This window comes from Mustela erminea, chromosome 17 (genome assembly GCF_009829155.1).
Source record: "Mustela erminea isolate mMusErm1 chromosome 17, mMusErm1.Pri, whole genome shotgun sequence".
NCBI lineage: Eukaryota > Metazoa > Chordata > Mammalia > Carnivora > Mustelidae > Mustela > Mustela erminea.
Window position 1 is genome coordinate 13,611,322 of NC_045630.1, and position 19,701 is coordinate 13,631,022.

Consider the following 19,701-nt stretch of genomic DNA (forward strand, 5'->3'; position numbering starts at 1 on the left):
ATTTCCCAAAATCTCTTTCAGAATATAGAAGCAGAGGGAATACTTCCTAACTCAATTTTATGTGGCTAGCATTATCCTAACACTAAAATAAAAGCTATTATAAGAAATAAAGTTTATAGATCAACATCTCTCATGAACATAGGTGCAAAAACTCTAATCAGATTATTAGCAAATTGAATCCAATATAGAAAAAGCTATACACAATGAATTAAGTGGGATTTATCCCAAGTATGCAAGGCTGGTTTAACATTTAGAAGTCAATTAATGTAATTCAACATACCAACAAAAACAAAACAAAAAATCCCACATTGTGATCAATCAGTTCTGAAGAAGCATTTGAAGTAGTCCAGAACTCATTCATGACAAAAACTCTCAGCAAATTAGGAATAGAAACTTCCTCATCTTAATAAAGAACATTTACAAAAAAACCTACAGCTAACATTCTTGACAGTGAAAAACTTTAAGCTTTTCCACTAAGATCAGGAACAAAGCAAGAATCTTCCCTCTCAGCGTTCCTTTTCCCAGCGCTTCTCTATCCTAGGCATCCTCACTGATAAATAAGACAATAAAAAGAAAGAAAGATACGCAGATTGGAAAGGAAGAAAGAAAATTTGTAGACGACATAATCGTCTATGTAAAGAATCTACAAAAAATCTTCTGGTACTAAGTGATTATGGCAAGGTTGCTGCATGCAAGGTTAATGTACAAAAGTCAGTCATTTTCTTATGTGCCAAAAATGAGTAAGGGGAATTTGAAATTAAATATACATACACAAAAACACAGTATCATTTATAGTAGCTCCCTCAAAAAATGAAATACTGGGGTGTATGGCTGGCTTAGTGGGTAGAACATGCAATTCTTGATATCAGGGTCTTGACTTGAAGCCCCATGTTGGGCATGGAGACTACTTTTTTTTTTTAATTTAAAGATTTTATTTATTTATTTGACAGAGAGCACAAGTAGACAGAGAGACAGAGAGAGAGAGAGGGAAGCAGGCTCCCTGCTGAGCAAAGAGCCCGATGCAGGACTCGATCCCAGGACCCTGAGATCATGACCTGAGCCAAAGGCAGGGGCTTAACCCACTGAGCCACCCAGGCGCCCCCTGGAGACTACTTTAAAAAAAAAATACTTAGTTATGAACCTGACAAACTGTGTATACCATCTATATGAAGAAAACTACAAAACTCTAAGGAAACAAATCAAAGAAGAACTAAATAAATGGAGAGGTATTCCCTGTTCATGGATAGGAAGACTACTCATGTCAAGATGTCAGCTCTTCCAATTTGATTTATGTATTGAGTTCAATCCCAATCAAAATCACTGCAGATAATTTTTTGGATATTGAGAAAATGATTGTAAAGTTTTTATTGAGTGACAAAAATCCAACATAGTTTTGAGGAAAATCCAATTCAGTATTTAAGGAAAAGAACAAACTCAAAGGACTAACTCTACCCAACTTCAAGACTTTCTGTAAAGCTACAGTAACTAAGACAATTATAAAGAATAGACAGATTCATGGAACAGAATAGAGTACTCAGAAATAGATAAATGAATAGAGTCTAGGGATCTTTGACAAAGCAATAAAAGCAATAACATGGAGAAAAGATAATCTCTCAAACAAATGGTGCTGGAACTCTACACTCAGTGGACATCCACATGAAAAAAAATGGACTTAGACACAGACCATAAATCATTCAACAAAACGAACTCAAAAGTAGATCATAGACCTAAATGAAAACACAAAACCATAAAACTCATAGAAGATAAAACAGGAAAAAATCTAGATGACCTTGTGTATGGCAGTGACTTTTCAGATCACCAAAGGCATAATCCATGAAAGAAATAATTGGTAAGCTGTACTTCCATTAAAATTAAAAAAATGTATGTTCTACAGAAGACTGTCAAGAGAATAAGACAAGGTACAGATTGGGAAAGAATATCTCTAAAAGACATATTTATATAAGGATTATCCAAAATATGTTAAAAAAAAAACCCTCTTAAAACCTAACTATAAGAAAATGAACAACTTGGGCGCTGGGTGGCTCAGTGGGTTAAGCCGCTGCCTTCAGCTCAGGTCATGATCTCAGGGTCCTGGGATCGAGTCCCGCATTGGGCTCTCTGCTCAGCAGGGAGCCTGCTTCCTCCTCTCTCTCTCTGCCTGCCTCTCTTCCTACTTGTAATCTCTCTCTGTCAAATAAATAAATAAAATCTTTAAAAAAAAAAAAGAAAGAAAATGAACAACTTGATTTAAAAAAAAAGGGCAAAAGTTCTGAATAGGTGTTCCCCAAAGAAAATACATAGATGACAAATAGACATTTGAAAAGATACCCCACATCATTTGTCATCAGATATATTCAAACTTAAACACAGTGAGATACCACTATATACTTATTAGAATGGCCATAATTGGAACCTTAACAGCACCAAATGCTGACAAGGATGTGGAATAACAGGAATTCTTTAATTGCTGGTGGGATTGTAAAATGGTATAGCTATTTTGGGAGACAGTTTGGTGGTTTCTTACAAAACTAAACATAGCTTCAGCATATGATCCAGCAAATCCCTTCTTGGCATTTGCCTTAAATGAGTTCAGAGTTTTATGTCCACACCAAAGCCTGCACATGGATGCTTATAGTAGCTTTATTTGTAATTGCCAAAAATTGGAAACAACTGAGATGCTCTTTTGTAGGTGAATGGATGAATATACCGGGTTATATCTAGATGATGGAATATTATTCAGTGTTACAGGAAATGAGCTATCAAGTCATGAAAAGACATGGAGGAACCTTAAATGCATATAAGTGTAAAATGATGATTGGAAAAGGTTGCATTTTAACTATATGACATTCTGGAAGAGGTGAAATAATGGAGACTGTAAAGAAATCAGTGGTTTCAGGACACCTGGGTGGCTCAGTGGGTTAAGGCCTCTGCCTTTGGCTCAGGTCATGATCCCAGGGACCTGGGATCGAGCCCCGCATGGGGCTTTCTGCTCAGCAGGGAGCCTGCTTCCCCACCCCTCTCTGCCTGCCTCTCTGCCTACTTGTGATCTGTGTCTGCCAAGTAAATAAATTAAATCTTAAAAAAAAAAAAAAAGAAAAATCAGTGGTTACAAGCAATTGGGAGGAGAGAGATGAATAGTGGAGACAGGATTTGGGGGGCAATGATGATGTTATAATGGAGGATGCATGTCAGACATTGTTAAAAACCGTAGAACGTACAACAACGTGAGTGAACCCTAATGTAAACTGTGGGATTTGAGTGATGATAATGCATCACTGTAGGTTCATCACTTTCAACAAATATACCAGTCTTGTGCAAGATGTTCATAGTAGTGGAGGCTGTGGTTGTTTGAGGTGGATATATATGGACACTACACTTTCTGCTCAGTTTTGTTGTGAACCTAAAACTGTTCTAAAATATGAAGTCTAGGGGCTCCTGGGTGGCTCAGTGGGTTAAGGCCTCTGCTTTCATCTCAGGTCATGATCCCAGAGTCCTGGGATTGAGCCCCACGTAGGGCTCTCTGCTCCGCGGAGAGCCTGCTTCCTCCTCTCTCTCCCTGCCTGCCTCTCTTGCCTACTTGTAATCTCTGTCTGTCAAATAAATAAATTAAATCTTAAAAAAAATAAATAAAAATAAAATATGAAGTCTACTAAAAAAAAAATCAATACAGTAATTTCCATGTTTGGCGAAAGCTTATGGGACCTTCAACAATGGCTTCACCTAAAATTATCATGTAATAGTTGATGTTAAAATTGTAAAAGATACAGGAAAAAATTGTGATTGTGAGCACACTGGTTCTGACAGCCAGTTAACCATTACAAATGTGCTTCAGATCACTATAGCTTTTTATACTTTTCGTTTTCCAGAGACCAAACTCTTAGGATTATATAGTACCTCCATACCACACACTATTCTGACCTCTCTACGAAAACTATTTAATGCTCTCAAACTTCTTACAAGTAAGGAACCTGAACTCAGAGAAGTTAAGTATCTTGTCTAGGGACACTAAGCAGAGCTAAGGTTTGGCCCAAGATCATCTCTTTAAAAAACCGGAGATCTCTAATTATTCAGAACTGCATTTTATGTGATGATTATAACATTTATGTCCCTTATCAACTTCTTATATTTCAGTACATTATTCTTTTGGTTTTGCGTTTTAAAAAAATCAGGATATCCTTATTAATATAAGTGAATAATAACATTTTTAAAAACTATGGCAGTCAAAAACCTACATAGTGACTAATAGGGTTTTGCTGTAACTAATTGAATGTCTGAGTCAGGGTCTCATTTGAGCCTTACTAACCACCATGCATGGTTTATTTTATAAACACTTTGATGCTTTCAAACTGTATTAGCTTAAAGGTAAAAATATTGAAATAATTATTATATTTATTGATTGAAACATTAGATATTGAAATATACACCATTACCACCTTGAAATGTGAATCTCAGAAATTCTGTGTGATCCAGTTGGGAAATGTTGTTCTAAATTATTCTCTTTAATGGTTTCATACTATTCTACCATATACTGTAATTTATTTAATCAGTTCCCTATTGTTTGGCTCTTCTTGTTTTCCCATTTTTCTCTGCCTGTGATGAATATTCTTAGAGGTAAATTATCTCCTACTATGATTTGCTTAATATACTTTTTCAGAGTTGGAGGTCATGAGTCAAAGAGTATCCACGTGTGTATTAACATCCAGAAATATTGTACTATTATACTTCTACTAGTAGTATATAAGAAGACTTATTTCCTAACATCCTTACCAACAAATGGCATTTGCTGGATGAAAATTTGGATTTCATTATCATTTTAATATGCAATTTTAATTGCTAATGAGGATGAATTTTTAAAAACATTTATTGGCTGTTTGTGTTTCTCCTTTTATGAAATGACTGTTTCATTTCCTTTTTCCATATATTTTTTATTAGAGGATTATGTTTTCTTAGTGATTTTTAAGACTTCTTTATTTAAAGGTTTGTAAACCTTTGTTTTGAATATGCAGGAGTTTTTTTTTCATGTTTTTTCAACACAAAAATATTCTCATTATGTATATTGTTTATTGTAGAAAAGAAAGAATAAATAAGCTAAAATAAAGAAGATGCAGTTTACCCATAACTTTCCACCTGGTGAGAATCCTTTTTACATTTTAATGTATATTTCCAGGTCTTTTTTTGTGTGTATTTATACATACACCTAGGCCTCATTAGCTTATGGTTTCAAATGAAGTCATAAAGACATAAACAACTAAATTATACTGACTTTTAGCTCTTACCATGATAGTGGGACCTCCCTCTCTTTCTTCCCCACCCCAGAAATATTTTTGAGATTCTTCATGGCCTCATATGAATTAAGAATGAGTATCTATCTTTCTACCAGAAACTCCTGTGTTCTTCTACCAGCCTTGTAGTTCTCCAGGATTTCTCTATGGTCCTGCATCTGAATTAGACATTTTCCTACATTCCAGTTGGACTTGTAGTGCTCCAGCAGAGTACTTATTGAAGTGTCTGTATTTGCCCCTCTCCCATGTTAAAACCTAAGTTCCTGTAGGGTGGGGTCCATATTTGGTGTGTTTATTACACTTTTATCCATGGCTTGTACAGTGCTCGCACATAACAGGCATCCAGTAAATATATGTCAATTTGTTACGATAGTGGTGGGAAAAGACACTTGCCCATCAATTAACTTTTTAACTTCATGTATGATGTTAAATTTTTTAATCTTCTCATTCTTTTTCTTCATAATTTGCCTTTAGTGGTGTTGATTTTTTTCTTTTTAATAATTAGAGCACTTTTTGTATCCTTTGTGTTTTCATAGCACAACAGTTAAAAGTTGGTTTTAGTTTTCAGTGCTAGTGATTCTGTGTAATTCCATTTTAGCATTGTTAGAATATACTGGAATAGATGACATCAACATCTTTGAACTCCCTCTTCTAGCAGCCTGAATCTGCTAATCTTCAAAGAAAAACAGTTTTTCACAACTTGCTATGAAACAAATTTTTAATGTAATTTTTATAATAGTCTTGAAGGAGTGCCTTGATTTTGCAAGTATTTCCACTTTCAGCGCCTAGTATCTGATGCCACATGTCAGAGTATAAACCTCTTGTCTTCTGTCAGGAAGGGGGGCAGCTGCCTGGCTGGGTGTGCAGCAGCAGAGAGGATGTGGATTTTTTTCCCACTCTTGTTTTCAGGAAAAGCTGGTACCTCTCATTTCTGGATTTCTGCAGCAGGAATCGGCTTGTGTTTTGTTCCTTTTTCCACCTAGAAACATTTAGCATGTTTTTTGTGTTGTAAAATTGTGCCATCTGTTCTTATGTCAGTGATGCCTAAACGGGGTGTCTCCCATTTGGATAGGAGGCCCCAAATGTGGAGCGACGGGTAGGTGGAAGCCAGTGGTATGGGCGGTGAAAGGATTCACTTGAGGCAGAATAACGGAGAGAGAAGTTGATTGAGTCCACCGCAAGGGAGCCGTTGGCCGGACAGCAGAGGAGAGGCTGTCTGCGGCCTGGCAGTGGGTGGAGGCTGTTTTTAAAGAGGCAAGATGAGGACGTGTGGTCACGGATGGACTCTTACCTTTTTTGGTAACTGTGCCTAGTTGTAAGTAGCCCATGGTCAGTTAGGGCCTATAGCTGTTTTAAGGTGTGTCATCTGATGGGCCAGCCAGGGGGTCACTGTGGCCCTTTCTGCATTCCATTCATCCAGACTGCCTAAGAGTGGCCTCTGCAGTCCCCTCTCATGTTTGCTTTGTAGTCATCATTGTGTGTCTTTTATAAATGTCTTTACTCTTATTTAGTGACATTTGTATAGCCGATGCTGACCTATATTTAACAGTGTTACATTTAACACATTATATAGCCCTTCTCACACCTCATAACATCCATTATTTGGACCAGCATGTCTTTGTTGAACTTTTTTACGTTGTTAACAAATTTTTTCAAAAAAAAAAAAAAATAGGACAAAGAGTCCTGGGGTGACATACAGCTAAAGTAATCATTTGAGGTTGACCCAGTACCCCCTGGGTACAGCTGTTTACATCTAACCCATCTTTCCTTCAGCTATGTTTCAAATTAAAATTTAGGCATCCCAAATTATTTGTGAATTTAAAGGTATACGTTATTTTCTTTATCTCCCTTTTAAGACAGACTGTCATTTGCCTCTAGTCTGATTTTCTTCCAGTTCATCGTAAACACTGCTGCCAGAATAATTCATAAAACTGATCCTTTAGAAAAATGATCTTTCTAAAAGTAAAAACTCTCTTGCTTAAAAGTCCTTAATACCTTCACATAGTTTTTAGGAGAAAGTTTTAACTTCCTAGCTAAGTATTCAAAGACCTTTGTGATTTGATCTAGCCCATATTTTCTTTCTTTCTTTCTTTTTTTTTTTTTTTTTAAAGATTTTGTTTATTTGACAGACAGAGATCACAAGTAGGTAGAGAGGCAGGCAGAGAGAGAGGGAAGCAGGGTCCCTGCTGAACAGAGTGCCTGATACGGGCTCCATCCCAGGACCCTGGGACCCTGGGACCCTGGGATCATGACCTGAGCCAAAGGCAGAGGTTTAACCCATTGAGCCACCCAGGTGCCCCCAAGTATTTTCTCTGTTGATTGTCAGATTGTCCACCACTGCCCCCTAGTCTGCCCGCAGACCACCAGGACATGCTCTCCTGGTTACAGCACGGTGGACCCTGTAGGGTAGACAAGGCATCCTGTTTCACTCATGACGTACCTGTCTGCCTAGAGAGACTTTTACTTTTCTTCCTCACTTTATTTCATCTCATCATGATTACTTTTTCTTTTGGAAGGCTCCCTTGGTTACCTGTACTGTCCAATTTAAATATCTTTTTTTTTTTTTTAAAGATTTTATTTATTCATTTGACACAGAGAGATCACAAGTAGGCAGAGAGGCAGGCAGAGAGAGAGAGAGGAGGAAGAAGGCTCCCTGCGGAGCAGAGAACCCGATGCGGGACTCGATCCCAGGACCCTGAGATCATGACCTGAGCCGAAGGCAGCGGCTTAACCCACTGAGCCACCCAGGCGCCCCAATTTATATATCTTTTGCTGTGTCTTTTTAATGTCTTGAACTTACTTGTCGTAGCATTTGTTCGTACTGTATGATAGCGTTTGATACTGCTTCTGTGCCTCCAGTGGCCCTTTATATGCCTCACATGAACAAGAATTTTTCTTCTTTTTTTAAAAATAAGTTAACATTTTTATTTTGGCACAGTATTTACAGACATCTGTTAGACAGAAAATATAGCCTAAATACTGTGCTTGAGATACATGTCTTTGGAGGATCAATCTCTATAACATGTCAAACACCAGCTTAGTAACTGTATCTTATTTAATTTTGTATTTTGGGCCTTAGTGTAGTAACTTGCAGATTACAGATACTCAGTATATTAAATTGTTGAGAAAAATCAATGAATGAATGATACCTTCCTATTACCATTACCTCAAAAAAAATGGAGATCATTTATTCTAATTGGCCTGCCTCCTCAGCATATCTCTGCATTTTTTTTTCCATTTCTGTTTCCTTATTTATTTATTATTCAGCAAATATTTACTGAGCTCCTGCTCTGTGTCACATGTGGTATTAGCCACCAGAGATACAGTGCTGAACAAAACACGCCTTTTCTCTACCCTCTCAGAGTTTATAATCCGGTGGGAAATATAAATAAATAAACTGGCAGTTACGACCCAGTGTGGAAAGTGCTTTGGGTGAAGGAAGTCCATTAAGGGAATGGTGACAGTATACCGAAGGGCCCCTGTCTTGGGGCTCTCTGGAGGCTTCTTTCAGTAAGTAGAACAAAGCAGGAGGGAGGAGTCAGGCTTAGCTCACAGAAGAGTGTCCGAGTCCAGGGGTGCCTGGGTGGCTCAGTGGGTTAAACCTCTGCCTTTGGCTCAGGTCATGATCCCAGGGTCCTGGGATTGAGCTCCGCATGGGGCTCTCTGCTCGGCGGGGAGCCTGCCTCCCTACCTCCTCTCTGTCTGCCTCTCTGCCTACTTGTGATCTCTGTCAAATATATATATATATATATATATATATATATGATATAAAAATATATATATATATCTCTTAAAAAAAGAAGAAGAGTGTTCCAGTCTGAAGGCGTAGCATATGCATGGTTGTGGGAGTCTCCGAGAGCATGCTTTCTCTCTAACTTCCCTTCAGCCCTTTGAATTCTTCCTTTTTGTCCGTGCGTATTTAGTCCATTTTTCAACACTTAGCGGAAGCTTACCTCCATAAAGCTGTGCTCATCTTTTCTGCCTTTGAATTAAGCTCAGAGTTCAGTTCTATATTATTTTTCTCCTCTATGACTTATTTGTCTTAAATACATTGTTAACCTGTGCTGGAGCGCAGGGACTCTCTTATCCCTTTGTTTTCTCCGATCATGCCTAACTACATACAACATTGTCCATGCAGTAAGGATGTAGTAAACACTTGTTGAATAGTGGTAAAGGGGGAAAAAAGGGAAGAATTGATGTGTTTTAAGATTTCAGATACTCTTTGAGTCTGCACCTCACAATATACTATACCTGCAGGATCACAGCAAGAGGGTAGTTTGAACTGAAAATCACCAAAATCCTCCGCTTTGTGCTGCCCTCTGCCTTCCCTTCTCTCGCAGTGTACCCTGTAGATGATTGGCAGGGTACTTTGTTGTAGTCCAGGAAATTGTCAGTTTCAGAATGAGTGTTGTATCTTTGTATTTCATAGGTGCTGTAAAACATTTTGGAATTTTTCAGAGCATGGATGCCTTGTATTCTTACAGTAAATAAATTTCCTGTGTCATATGAAAATACTGTTAAATTTTAATCAGTACTAGAAGTTCAGCTCCATCTGCTACAGAAGTACAAAGCTCATTTAAAACATTTAAAGGGGCATTCAGGTGGCTCAGTCATTTAAGCATCTGACTCTTGATTTGGGCTCAGGTCATGATCTCAGGGTCCTTAGATTGAACCCTGGGTTCTTTCAATGCTGGGCGCACATCTTGCTTAAGATTCTCTCTCCCTTGGTCTCCTCCACCCCACCCCACCCCACCCCCATTTAAAAATAATAGCCTTTAAAGCTTTCTTGAGGCATTTTCTTCTGAATTGGAGTCAGACTACCTTTGACATTGGCAATTTAGTTGGATATGTATTGATTGACTTGAAGATGTAGCCTCTGTGTCGTTGCCATTATAAGATTGCCTCTGTTAACTTTCTCTGTACATACTGCACCGATTCTGAACACTTTGTAAAAACTATGTAGACATATTTCCTTTTTTAATTGCAGTTTTCAGGGCCTGTAAATTGATTTGAGTGTATTTATAGAGCCTATCTGGCAGTAGAATGGAAATACTAAAGCAGAGTATGAATGGATATAGTTAATAGCAGCACTCGAGTATTAGGTTTTTCTAGCAAATGGAAATGGAAGGATCTACAGCTAAACACAACAGACTGTACTTTTAATTGAATTTTCATCTAAATTTAACAGTGTGCTATCATTATCCCAGGTGAACTTAAGAATTCAAACCAGAGAAATAGAATAAATGGTTTCATTATGAAATTGAATGGCACAAGCTGAACTTAGGCCTGAAAACCCAGAAGTTTAGAGTTTTAACCTCTCTTTTGCATAATCTCTTTGTGGCCTTGGGCAAGTCACTTCACAAAAACAGAAAACAGACAATCACAATGAGAATGACAAAGGTGTAGAGATCCAGCTTTTAAAGCATTTGGATCTGAGAAGAGCCTTCTAAGTGGATGTTTTTCCTAGCTCTTCAACGTGTCTGTTTTAAACCCAATTTTTCTATCTTTTATATTCTGCATTCTGCTATATTTATATCCAGTTTTCTTACAAAGACACCTGTCCTTTGGAAACAGGTTTTCTGAAGTGATAGATGTATAGGCCTAGGATTTGAAAAATTATACAAAGTAAAACTTTTTTCATATATATATGCAAAAGATACTTTGTGATAACTTTATTGTTCACTAAACCTCACATTCCTGTTAGGAGACATCATTGAGGAATGGCTTATATTCATTGACATTTAACTGATAGGAATATAAAAGAGTTTATGTTTGTGGTTGAAGTAGTTACTCCCTGGATTATTTTCTAGAGACTAACGCATATTTTGCATTGCTTTAGGGTAGGACCAGAGTTAGGGATTTGCTAAAGATGAATAATCCTGGGGTTTGGCCAAGTGACTTCTGGATGGGAAATGGAGAAACATGTTTTGAGTCTTTTTTAATCTTTTCTGATCCTTACAATAGTCTATCAAAGAAAGTAAGCTTTGCCACCCCTATTTTAGTTCCTCTTGAAGAAATAAAACTATATGGGAATGAGTGGCCTTTGCATTTTGAATAAATTAACTTATATTTGCAAATCTGTTTTAGCACCACCAAAATGTGCTTATTTTCTTTTTCTAATATTATGATTCATAATATATTCATAACATACCTTCCAAGACAAAGTTATTCTGGTAGCATTTATTTTTAGCTATCACAATGGCAAGCTATGATTCTTTAAAAAATCACCATGATTATTATTGAAGTTACTAAGTATACAAAGGTGTAAGTTGAGTTCACGGTGGGGGTGGGCATTCCACAATACAGTGTTGTATTAGGTTATGGAGACCACAGATAGTTGCACCCAACATATGAGGGCCATATTCAGTTTAAATAGAGGGCAGGACATATGGGCCTCATTATGACAGTTCTTGTGGTACATAAATACTTAATAATGTCCTAGTTTTAAATTAATTTATAACTAATTCCCGACAGAAGCTTTGAAGAATTTTTAAAAATCTGGATTACGATTAGAATTACTATAAACCAGATGCATCTGTTGCCATTTTAAAGCCAAGAATTAAAAGATGCTTTTGGTATTATTTTCTAAAAAATATTTTCTGTATCGATTTTTCTGACTGAATTTAAAATGTGGAAAAAAATCCTCACAAACTCCAGAAAGCAAAGACAATGTACAGGAAAACTTCTATTGGTCCATTTGTTTCAAGATGAATATATGCTGGTTATCCACTATCATGATTGAATATAGCCAGATTCTCGAGATTATCTGTTTTTCATATTCTAAAAGATGCTACAGTATTTTGTTTGTGTGTGGAATATTGTGGCAAACAGTGATTGATGGGGTTTTGGAATATTAGGGAGGTTCGGTGGGGTGAGGTCCGGAGCTGACGACTGAGAAAGAATACTTGAGCCGTCTGTGGTGCAGAATGGTGGTTTATTCAAGCAGGGGGACAGGGCCCGTGGGCAGAAAGAGCTGCTGCACGGGGGGCTGTGAGGGGGTGGCTGATAACTTACAGCGGGGTTGGCGGAGGTAAGGAAAATGGGAGGTTTCTAGAGAACTTTCATATGCTACAGAGGACCTACAAGATGCTGGAGGCCTTGCCCTCGTCAAGTTAAGGTGGTTTTTCCCTCTCTAGCAAGGCATGAACATGGAAGACAGGTGGGATGAATGTCACACAGGTCCCACCCTGGAGTGTGTGTGTGTGGGGGGGGGCGGTTGCAGGGTGTCAGCTTTGTCTTCAGCCAGCCTTCTGCTCCCTCATCAGTAGAATCAAAATAAATGCCCTTTTTGGGTAGCCAGAAATCAGGGTTTTTAATTGCTATTTTGTAGATATTATTAAACCTCATCTCATTACATTTTCCCTGAGTAAATTTGGAGTATGTATATGATGGTACCTAGAAAGCAAACTTTTCAGAACAAAGTCCCTTATTTTATGACTGCTTAAAAAAAAACCTTTATTATTATTTGTAAACTGATTAAAACACCTTAGCTCTTATATTTCATTTTATTCATTGTATGCTTATTTTGAATAGAATTATGGGTGACTTTAAATATGACTAACCCACCACGACCCCCCCTTTTAAGGGAAAAAGTCACATTTACTTAATTTTCTTAAGTCAATCCCATTAAGAGAAGTATTTCCCTTGTCTTTTTTGTTCACCCACTAGAGTCCCCTGTGACCTTGGGTACGTATTCTAAGAGGTGACTGATGGTTCATGATGTTCTGTATTTTCTGGTAGCTTGCCTGTTGCCTGCCTCTGGGTTTGTCATCCCCCTTATGCTGACTTAGGCAGTATTAGGCCGTCTCTTATCTTCAGGCTTTGATGCATATGTTCTGAAGGTGGCCACAGTGACTTTGGGTAGCAGCAGATGGTAAACCTTCAGGCTGCCACCGGCTATACTGGTGCTAAGTTGGAAAGTTAGCGTTTGATGAAGAATCAGTAGTGCATATGAAAGAGCTTTCACTGCTGAAATATCTTTTAATTAAAAAATTAGCATACTAAAACCTTTGCAAATGTCTGGGCATTTAAAGAAATCTAAAATTAGTTGTTTTCTTATAGAGAAATTAGTTATTTACCAGCTTAGTTGTGTCGCTTGCATTTCCTAATGTGGTTCTTTTCTCCCTTTTCCTGCCCCAATTTGCCTGTAGTTAAGACAGATACTAGATAAACTGAAATAGGTGTTTTTAGGAGTTAAATGTGATCCTATAAACACTTAAGTATACTTTGAATTATGGTATTTTGGATTTTAATAGTGAGAAATGTGAATCTTCAGTACTATCTCTATACAATCCTAGCAGATTTGGTTTTCCCACCGTTGAAGAGATTTCTAGGTTATACAGAAGCCTCAAGAACGCAGTGTGCCTCAAAAAAATATTTCAGTGTGTTCTGATTGGTTGGTGATTTTTTTTAACTTTGCCATCAGTCCACAAAGCAAAATCTTCTTTGGATTTGTTTGTTCACTTACTTCATGATAATGTGCCATGTTGAAAGTTCTAGCACAATTAAATCACAGGTAAGACCTGTAAGGATTTGTTTTCCTTAAATCTTAGGGGTACATTTTATGCTTTGTTAAACATAGATCCTTTAGAGTAGTAAAATAAAAACACTCTATAGACCAAAGTTGTAAGTATCCATGTCAAATTTTACTCTTCATGTTGGGATTCTCATCAGTGAAATACTTTTGTGAGCATATAACCATCAAGAGTAGATTGGGTTTAATGGCATAGCATGAGAGAAGTCCTTCTGTTGGGTCCATGGTCAAAGGAACGAGACTGATACAAAGTGAAGGTCAAGCAAAGCTTTATTTCTCACCAAGCATCAAGAATCAAACTGACCGGCCAGGGCCGTCTCTTACAAAGAGGCAACCCCTCCCAGCCTCACAGATTAATTTTCATAGAGTAAAGGCCATGTGGTTGAGCCTGGCCACACACAGGTGGCCAATGAGATTGTAACACACAGAGAAAGCTGCACAGTCGTGCTAGGTCACACATGGGTGACTAATTGAATTACAATTTACCCTAGTAGATATTTGAACTAGCCTATCACCTTGGTCAGAATTGGCACCCAAAAGGCGCCCAAAGGGCGGGGCCCTTACTCCTTGGTAGCAAGGGAGACGTATGCACCCCCACTGATTGGATACGTCCACCCAGCTTGACCCACCCTTGTATTTGGGCTTTGTTACCTGGGACTGGTTTCTGGGACTTGTTTTTAAGTAAGTTCCCTGAGGAGGGGGGTGCAGGGTCAGTTTAAGTTTTGCTGCATAAACAACAAAATCACTGTTTAACCAGATTGAGCTGCTCTGGCTCAATAGGCCCTTACACTTCTATGCGGTCTCTTCATGTTGATGTTCTTGTCACCGTAACTTCTGATGGACAAAAGCTGTAGGTTCAACATCTTGTACTTTTGGAGTTGCTGGACAGTAGTACAAGGAATGTTGCTTGCCTTCTGGTATCAAGGAAAGAGAAAGTTAGGGCCCAGTGTGGGGAGTTGTTGGTACTAAAGGTCACCTAGGACTATTTCTTGTTTTCAGTAGTTGGAATTTTATGAGCTCTCTCATGAGAAAAAGGTGTGGAATTAAGTAAGTGGAAATATAGTTTGAATATTACGAAATGAGATGGGTTTTTAGCAGTAAATATAAATAACTTGATTATCATCACATGGTATTGGTGAGAGTGGGGGAGAAGCAAAGATTCAGTGCTCTGGGTTTGTTGCTTAAAACCATTTCTGCAGAAGAGTAACGTTATTAGTTCCGGTAATGCTGCCAAGATGAGTTTAGTTAATAACTTAATGGTTAAGTTCTTTTTTTAACAGAGTACAGTGAGTATAATCTTATCTATCTGAAACTCTGTCGAGAAAAGCTGTCTAATTTGCAGAATTGGGCTTCTGTATTTTCTCTGGCTTCTTTATTATGTTGTTCCCATTCTTTGCTGTTATGTTTATTTATGTCTGAATTCCCAATAGTATGGCTTGCATAACTGAAGTCCATTCAGATTATATCTAGCAAACATGAATAGTACTGTGGTATCATTAAGGAAAAGGCTGGGTTTATCCAATGTGATGACCTCTGTAGACTTCTTTTTTTTTTTAAACCTTTATTAATTGTTCCGGAGTCCTGTGAAGTACTTGGCATCAAATTAGAGATAGATGTTCCCTCAAATTACTCATGCAGTCTTTCTTTTTAAAGGAATCGGAGCTAAAGTTATTTTTAGAGACTTTCATACTTTGGATGTCAGCATTTAAATTAAATATGTACAGACGCCTGGGTGACTCAGTTGGTTAAGCGGCTGCCTTTGGCTCAGGTCTTGATCCCAGGATCAGGGTCCTGGGATCGAGTCCTATATCGAGCTCCTTGCTTGGCGGGGAGCCAGCCTTCTCTCTCTCCCTCTGCCTGCTACTCTGCCTGCTTGCGCACTCTCTCTCTGTCTGTTAAAAAAAGAAAATGTAAAAAGTTTCAAGAGTGACACTTAATCCTCACCAGAGGGAAGTCTTCACTCTTCATTACCACAAGGACAGTATAGTGTCTTTATAGTAGCATCTCTCCCTTTTCTCCAAATTTATCCTTCATATGTTTAAAAGAAATCATCATTTGATGTCTTTGATATACTTTCCCACCCCTCCTATCTTCCCTAAAGTGGTACCTAGTTAAGTGTCAGGCTTCCTTATTCTATCATCAGAAAAAACCCCAGACTACCATCAGTTGGCGTTTTTCCTGCCACCTTTAGAAAGAAGAGTGGACAAGTCTCATTGTGCTGGTAGAAGTGAAGAACAGATGAGGCTAATTCTTAAGGGAGAAGTGTCTGCTTTTTTCCCTCCAGTTAGAGGCAGTCATTCTATATATTACTATGGGCAAAGATGGAATAATCTTTTCTGTTGGACCATATGCTAATAGAGTGCTGATAACTGAGTGTGAAAAATGAAAGGGAGAAATACATTAATTGTGTTCTCTCAATAAGGTATGCTATCTAAGGTAATTATTTCATGACAGTTTTAGTTATAGTACTTGTTTTATCATGAAGTAAAAGATGGTTTTAGGAGCCTTTTATTGGAAAGACAATTGTATCAAATTAGTACCAAATTAGATTTTTGTCTTTATAAAGGTGAGCAAACCCATGAGCAGTTTTTAAATTGATGTGTTCTAGTCCACAAATGAACAAATTCTGTTTGAGGGTTAAAGAAGCTATTATTTTGTCCTTTATGCTGACAGCTTCATTACAGACTAGCCTACTGTTGGCATTAAAAAATGTTTGGCTTCTTATGATCTTTGTGCATGCAACTATAATATTAATGCAGTGCCATAGCACTGTTCATTAAGAAATGACTTTAAATGAGGTTGAAGCGTGTAAATTTGGAAAGCTACAGATGTTAAATGCAGTCGTTTCTCTTTGTATACAGCCGTATGGCTAATAATTTCCAAGTGGCTAAAGCTCTTGTTAGCAGGAGTGCTGGTGTGTTAAGAATGGCTCTATAAATAACTTTAAGAACTGAAGTTGAAGGTGCTTCTTTTAAAGACTATTGTTAACTAAACATTATTGCCAAACAGATGGAAAGCATTCACCAGTCTGATGTTTTTAGGTCTAATTATATTATCACCAGCCCTGTACGGCTCAGTTGAAGAGGTGTATCCAGAGGCCAATTTATAATCATTTAGCCAACACCTGTTTGGGAGAAATTGACAGTCAAAGGGCACATTTAAAAAAAAATCACATATGTTCTTGTGTTTATTGCCTCAATGTGAACGTTGTCTAGTTGCAAACAAACTTGGTAGGAGAAGAAAGTAAATGTAAATAGAGCAGTACTTCCAAGCCATGTTTATCGATCTTAATTTGGCCTTTTTATCTGATCCACTTCATGCTTCATGGCGAAGTAAGATCAACAAAGAGATATCACTCCTAATTTATGTAGGTGTATTCTGGTAAGCCAGCTAAGAGGTTTCTGTTAGGAAGAAGAAATTCTTTCCTTTGTACATCTTCCGTACCTTTTACCTGGTGAAGTGTTTTCTATTTCATATAGATATATCTTATTTAAGTAGGACTGGCATCCTGGTGAGTGGTTTAAAAGAGTCACAACTTGATATAAAAAACAAAGAAGATTTAAGGAGCACTACTTTTCTTCACAGGCTCAATTGAGGTTCGTTGAACCCTCTTTTTCAGAGAGAGGGCTGAAGTGCCTCTTTTTGCACAGATGATATGTTAATTTAAATCTCAAGGTTCACATTCTTTGAATGTGTTTCCTTGCTTTGGAGGTTCAACATTGGTGATGAATATAGCTCAAAGGGAAATTATGGGGAGAATTGATCTATTCCATCTGAAAATAGTTGGAACCTGCTTATCCTATTAACTCTTTCATTTTAATGTTTTACCTTCTTTTGGCATACTTTTCTGTTGAAAGATTTATATGTTATCTCCATTTTCTTATCACCCATTATTAACGCAGAGCAGGCTAGCTTTGATCGCAGTAGTTCACAGCATAATACAGTACTGGAAGTTACAGACAGTTTCCTAACTGCCTTCAGCAGTAGTGGATTCTCAGTCCTCCTTCGTGGCTTCTCTTCGTGGTTTAGGACAGATGATAACTGTCATCTTAAGTCTTCTCTTTCCCTGACACCCGAACCATCTTATATTTTCTGGTTTTCTTTGTACTTCTCTCCCTCCACTTTTATTTGTTGTCTTATGTACCCTTGATATTACAGCTATGTCTAATTTTCAAATTCAAACATAAATATAGCTTAACAGTTACAGAGGAAGAACCCTGGAGCCAGACTGCTGGGGTTTAAAGTTTTAAAGGATTTAAAGGGGACAAGTTAAAAGTTTTATGTTTGTTTCCTCATCTATAAAATTGGTGAATAAAAATATACCAACTTCTCAAAAATTATTTGACAAAATTCAGCATCCATTCATGATAAAACAAAACAAAACAAAAGAATTTCTCAACATACTGGGTATAGAGGGAAAGTACCTCAACATGATAAAGGTTGTGTATGACAAGAACCCAAAGCTGCCCTCATACACAGTGGTGAAAAGCTGAGAGCTTTACCTCTAAGGGCACAAAAAAGACAACTATGTCTACTCTTACCATTTTAATTCAACATACTACTAGATGGCCACAGTAATCAGACAAGAAAAAGAAATAAAAGGCATCAAAATTGGTAAAGAAGAAGTAAAAATCATTATTTGCAGATAACATGATATTGCATATAGGAAATGCTAGTGACTTCACCAAGAATCTATTAGAACTAATAAATGAATTTAGTAAAGTTGCAGGATACAAAATCAGTATACAGAAGTCTGTTGTGTTTTTATACACTAATAAACAACCAACAGAAAGAGAGATTGAGAAAACAATCTCATTTACAGTTGCATCAAAATGAGTAAAATACCTATGGGTAAATTTAACCAAAGAACTGAAAGACCTGTACTCTGAAAACTCTAAGACATTGATGAAAGAGTTTGAAGATGACACCAATAAATGGAAAGATAGATACACTGTGCCCATGGATTACAAGAATTAGTATTATTAAATTGTTCGTACTACCCAAAGAAATCTATAGTTTCAATTCAGTCCTTATGAAAACACGTATATCTCACAGAACTAGAACAAATAATTATAAAGTATGTATGGAATCCCAGAAGACCCTAAATAATCAAAGAAATCTTGAGAAAGAAGAACAAAACTAGAGGTATAACAATCTTAGATTTCAAACTATACTTCCAAGCTCTTATAATCAAAATGGTGAAGTACTGGCACAAAAATAGATAATCATTAGGACAACAGATCAATAGGACACAATAGAGAGCCCAGAAATAAACTCATGCTTATATGGTCCATAAATCCATGACAAAGGAAGCAAGAATATGCAATAGGGAAAAGAAAGTCTATTAATAAATGGTGTTGGGAAAACTGGACAGCCACATGCAAAAGAATGAAACTTTCTTATACCATACATGAAAATAAACTCAAAATGGATTAAAGACCTAAATCTAAGACCTGAAACCATAAAACTCAATAAAAGAAAATGTAGGTAGCAAATTATTGGACATCAGCCTTAGCAATATTTTTTTGGATCTGTCTCCTCAGGCCATGGAAACAAAAGTAAAAATAAACGAAAATGGGACAACATAAAACTAAAAAAGCTCAAGCACGAGAAGGGGACCATGAATAAAATGAAAAGGCAGCCTACTAAATAGAAGATATTTATAAATGATATATCTGATTAAGGGGTTAATATCCTAATACATAAGGAACTCATACAACTGAACACTGAAAAAAAAAATCTGATTAAGAAATGGGAGAGGACCCGAATAGACATATTCCCCAAGGTATACAGGGGGCCAACAGACATAAGAAAACATGCTCAGTGGCACTTCTCATCATGAAAATGGAAATCAAAATGACAAGAAGTATCCCCTCATTCCAGTTA

General features: G+C 37.3%; 1 protein-coding gene across 8 annotated transcripts in view; it reads left to right on the top strand.

Annotated features, from left to right (window-relative positions):
* RPS6KC1 (ribosomal protein S6 kinase C1) overlaps positions 1-19,701 on the top strand; it is a 177,885-nt gene that overhangs the window by 110,282 nt on the left and 47,902 nt on the right. Inside the window, exon 1 of one of the 8 annotated variants that reach the window (XM_032316996.1) lies at positions 3,867-3,959. The exons of the other annotated variants lie outside the window; for them this stretch is intronic. Coding sequence (XP_032172887.1) covers positions 3,939-3,959 — 21 coding nt within the window. The 5' untranslated portion in view covers positions 3,867-3,938. Of the gene's footprint in view, positions 1-3,866; positions 3,960-19,701 lie in introns of those variants that run through there. 8 annotated transcript variants of the gene reach the window in all.